General features: G+C 35.0%; 1 protein-coding gene across 1 annotated transcript; it reads right to left on the bottom strand.

Moving 5' to 3' along the window:
- On the bottom strand, positions 683–3,471 carry LOC104707592 (cysteine-rich receptor-like protein kinase 37). The gene is made up of 6 exons (XM_010423966.2): positions 2,484–3,471; positions 2,082–2,206; positions 1,788–1,998; positions 1,446–1,683; positions 1,217–1,370; positions 683–1,132 (listed from the first exon to the last, which is right to left on the bottom strand). The coding sequence occupies exons 1-6, from the start codon at positions 3,445–3,447 to the stop codon at positions 851–853; spliced, it is 1,974 nt and encodes a 657-aa protein (XP_010422268.1). The 5' UTR covers positions 3,448–3,471; the 3' UTR covers positions 683–850.

Here is a 5,214-nt window from a genome sequence, read left to right as displayed (position 1 = left end):
CATATGATGGAAATATATCTATCAATTTTTCATGGCTTGACCACTCCAAGCCTCCATGATATTTATTTCCTATAATTTTGTCTTAAATTTTTATAATTTTAATAAAAATCACATGCATGACGTTATTAGTTTTATGGTCTACTGTGACTATTGTAACATACTATAATTTTATAAGATGCTCAATTTTTTATACTTTTTTGCTATTGATTCTTAAAAACAATAGCCACAATAGTCCTCAAATTAAACAATGAATTCCTAGTTTTTTTAGCTTATTCTAGTATTTCTTGAAGCTCAATAATTTGGACAAGCAAAATAAATAGAACAAACCTACTGTAACAAATGGTGAATTATGATTAATCTATAATAATACTTGTTCATTTTTCTAATATTTTAACTAATTCAGAAGCTAACCATAATATTAACAAGTTTTAAGTGAATGAACTTCCACCATTGTTACTATCTTTAAGAAGAAGTAATGTTGAAGTGGAGAAGAGCAAAGAGGAATTTTCAATCTTTATTTTATCTTTAGTTCCTCGTGATGCTAATATAAAAGCGGATAAATAAGCATGAAATTCCCATGTTTTACCGTATTTTATTTTTGTATGTAAACAATTTTTTCCGGTTTGGTTAATCAAACCTTTTTGATAATATAAGTTACATTTGAAAAGTACGTTGTCTTACTCTTAACCATGTTAACTAAAAATAAGAACGCATAACTAGCTCGTTACCACTAAAATAAACATAAATTTGCTTATACTACACGGCATCTTTTGCCCAATCTCTGCCATTGTACAGAATACAGAGACAGACAACGTGGTATAATACATACATGCTTAAATGCTCATAAGCATCACAGTGACGAGGATGGTGATGGTGATGGTGATGGTGATGGTGAGGGTGATGGCCGTGTAAGTAAAGCAACAGGTGTGGGCACAGGCATGGTGGTGTTAGCATGTCTTTCAAGCCAAAAGAGGATTGAAGTCATGCTAGGTCTTTTGGAAACATTCTCTTGAACACACAACAAACCTATGTGTATGAGCTTCACTACTTCGTTTATTGAGATGTTGTTACTCGGAGCAGCCAAAGGATCAATGATCTCTTCAAATCTTCCTTCAATCCACCTCTTCCATACCTGCAAATGATTTTTAAAAGTTCAATAAGAAGATGAAGAAGAAGGAGAAGTATAAAGATGATAGATATAAAGTGAGAAGCTTACAAAAGCTGAAAGCTCTTCTTCTTCCTCTTCTTCTTTTTCCAAGTTTTTGTTGGTTTTACCACATATCATCTCTAGAAGCATCACACCAAAGCTATAAACATCCGATTTAGCTGAGAATTGTCCGTATGTCGCGTATTCTGGAGCCATATATCCGCTGCATTAACCAAATCATGTTAATGGTGATGCTGATGAAAGTATCTTTTAAAAAAAATCAAATGGTGATGCTTACTATGTTCCAACTACTCTGCTTGTCTGTCCTCGAGTCTCATCCATATTGAACAGCCTCGCCATCCCAAAGTCAGCAACCTTAGGGTTCATATCTGCGTCTAAAAGGATATTGCTTGCCTTCAAATCTCTGTGAATAATCCTCAACTGAGAATCTTCATGGAGATATTGAAGCCCTCTCGCAACTCCTTCTATGATTATGTACCTCACATCCCATGTCAGAATCCGGCGTTTTTCTTCATCTGCACATCTCAAAGAAATTAAACAGTTTTTTTTTTTTTTTTTCACATTGTTTGCTATCAACGTAGTACAAATTAAAGATGCATGGATCTCTCGAAAGGCTCACCAAATATGAAGCGGTCAAGGCTTGCATTGGGGACGAACTCGTAGACAAGAATCTCTTCATCTTTTTCATTACAAAACCCAAGAAGCTTGACCAGATTCCTATGTTGGAGCCTTGTCAAGAGTAAGACCTCATTCTTGAACTCCATATTTCCTTGCCCTGAACCTTTTATTAATCTCTTTACCGCTATCTCTTGCCCACTCGGTAATATTCCCTGAAAAACCATTCTCTTGCTATAATAAAAGATCACTTACCCAAGTAAAGATTTTGTTAGGATTCTATAGCTAGTTTCTTTACCTTGTAAACAGATCCAAATCCACCTTGGCCAAGCTTATTTTCAGTAGAGAAGTTGTTTGTTGCAGTACGAATCATTCGGAGATCAAAACGTACCATAGATTGACCATCATTCGAATCAAAAGCCTCTACACGTACGTCATCACAAAATAAATCAAAACATGTCATAAAGGATTTCACTATTTTCCTTTTCTTCATATGCTCACATAATATACCCTAATATATAACAGCTCAATAAATCCAAACAGATATAATCCGTTAAAAGAGGGACTCGGTTCCAGAGTGAATAACCAATATAAATCATTCCAGTGAGAACTGAGAAGAGACGAAAGGTAGTACATAAAAGATATATGTATATCACTAATTATCGGTTGGTTCTAGTCGCAAGATTTTAAAAGACTTTACCATTGATTCCGGTGTACTGTGACGGCTTTCTCTTCCAAGAAAGTATTAGAACCACAAATACGAAGAGATTGATAGCTGTTGGGACCACAATAATTGCAATGTTGCTTCCTTGAAAACTTTTCTTGTCTTTCACGCAATTGAGAATAGTCGAAGAAGCTTGAGGAGGAAGAGCAGAAACTCTTGTAACATTGTCAAAAGCTTTATAGAAAGGATAAAGATCCCACCGGAAATAACAGCTAGGCCGACTAACCCCAGCTCCTTGTTTTCCCCAGGACTGGCTTTGAAAGGAATTCACACACTCTCTTAGACATCTCTTGCAGTCGCCTGGCGATAGGTCAGGCGTGCATTGCATCAACGCGTAAACATCTGAAATTTGTGTGAACTTTGTTTTTGTGGCGTTATAGTACTTGAGGACTGAGGAAGTCTCAGCGGTGGAAGCGGCCTCGAGCGTCCTGTTAACCATTGCAATCCATTCTTGGCTGAACAAGGTCATGTTCTCAGATATGGATGAATTTATACTGTTTGGGTTAGCGTTGATAACAACTGGCGAGAGCTCCAATTTGCCAAAAGTTGAGCGGTTGGTGTAACGTAGAGAGCAAAAAACGTCGTCGGATTCATCAGTGACCCATGAGAAAGACTCTTTTTGATTAGGACACCTTGATTTTGTGTCGTCAATCACATGTTCGAGACATGTCTTGCAAGCTTGCTTCTCGTAGCCTCGTCTGCATAAGGCAACAACGTGGACTCTGTTGTCTTTAGATTCTCTGCCAAAGGACGCGTTGTAGAAACCGCCGTTTGCAACGACGTTAGAAGGAAGAGAAGAGAAGAGGTTGTCACGACTGACGCCGTAGTTAACATTGAAAAAGTCACCGTAGCATCTGAAACTGGCATTAACGTTTTTAGGGGTTTGAAGGAAGAGAAGGAGAAGCGAGAGAAAAGTAGTCACAAGACAACTCTTTCCCATTTTACTATTGATTGGGTTGCAAGATCTGAGGGTTTTTGTTTTCATTTTATTATGATATGAGACGTTGATTTATAACACTTCATTGCAACTTAATATTTGACGTGAGAAATGGTACCACTATTTCTTTTATTTTATTTTTATAATGAAATGGTACGTACCAATTGACTTAGAACATAGGATATTGACTTGGTTTAGTTTTAGTTTTTTCTGTTTGTTTTGTTTGTATGACTTAAGTAGTCTTGTTTTTTTTATTTCTTTGAACAACGACTTAAGTAGTCTTGTTTAAGTTGTTTTAGTGGTATATAGCACTTGTTATAAATAAGTTGTGAAGTAACACAATTTCATAATTGTAGTGACTTCAATAAGTTGTGTAACACAATTTCGTAGTAATTTCGTAGTAATTTCAATAATATACAATATACAAAAAGACTAGTGTGTGTGGTTTAATAAGAGTAACTAAAAAAACGTTACCATTCAGAAAATGTTTTTCCGTCGAATGGTTAAAATTTTTCTTTATCGAAATTCGATTTTTTAGATAGTTGTGTTTTCCCGCATAATAGAAATTGAGGTATAGATAAACTTCTCAACCTAAATAATGTCAAAAGAAATAATCCTTACCGTTCATGATGTTCCTAAAATGCAAAACTTGGATGTTAAGGACGGAAATTTAAATTGACACACTGATGGATTCACATATTAAAAAAAAAAAACAAAATTCACCTGTAGCAGTTAGTTAACCTACCAGACCTTGATTGGCTATGCCGCCTATTCAAAAACTCTTATGTTAATTAGAGACATAGTACGTACTACTGAACGTATATTAATATTCAAAAAGATTAATTTGATGGCTGTAGATTATTGATAAGACAACATGATGAACGTATAATTAACCATTTCTGGCTAACATATTGTTTTCATATAGGATCGTAAACATCTTATATTTGTTGTATCTGGCAAATTGAGTTGGAGGTAAATGACTATAAGCCTTAAAACCAAACACATAATCGTCAAGTAAACTGAACTTGAACCGAATTCAAGTTCTCTCACATGCTTGAATTTGTTAGAGATAGTTTTTTTTTGTTTGAACTTTAACTAGTGTTCTCAAATCTCAATACTACTAGACTATATCATTCATTTGGTGGCTTGAGAAGTATCGCCAAATCTAACACCAATTAATTTATGATACATATAATACAAAAAACTAAACTATCAAGTATTTACCTTACTTTTTTCAGTCTTTTCAAGAAAATATTTAAATCACAAAAGGTCACAAGTTTTACTCTTTCAAACCATGTAACTAGATTTTCTTTGTTTTCATGATTAAATATTTAATGCATTTGCGTCCCCGTAGACTTCCAGAGTTCCAGTCTTTGAAGCAATTGTTATATGAGAAATCAGTCATGAAACCATTTTTGGTCTTCGAATTTGACTTTCATTGTCCTTGTGATCCTTGACAATTTATGAAACCCGACGTACTACGCTTTCACTCCATTGATATGTCCTTGTCGTACGTTTCTATATTGTTTGGAACGTGAAACGACGTCGTTGTGTCCACTTAAGGCATAAGGACAACGAAGTGTTCGACGTATCGTTTACGTAAGCGTAATTTGAGGAAAAGAAAAGTCTTTGCCGCCTGTGCTAATAGTCAAGGTTTCTTCATTTGTGAAAACGAAATGACAACAGAAAAGTCTCTCTTGTTTGATCGATCCTCAAAAGAAAATTTACAAATCAAAATCTATTTATGTGAAGCCAAATTAGCTAAAGGTT

The sequence above is a fragment of the Camelina sativa genome, chromosome 8 (genome assembly GCF_000633955.1).
Source record: "Camelina sativa cultivar DH55 chromosome 8, Cs, whole genome shotgun sequence".
Lineage (NCBI taxonomy): Eukaryota > Viridiplantae > Streptophyta > Magnoliopsida > Brassicales > Brassicaceae > Camelina > Camelina sativa.
The sequence above is the reverse complement of the archived record's forward strand: the minus strand, read 5'-3'. Positions and strand labels throughout refer to the sequence as shown.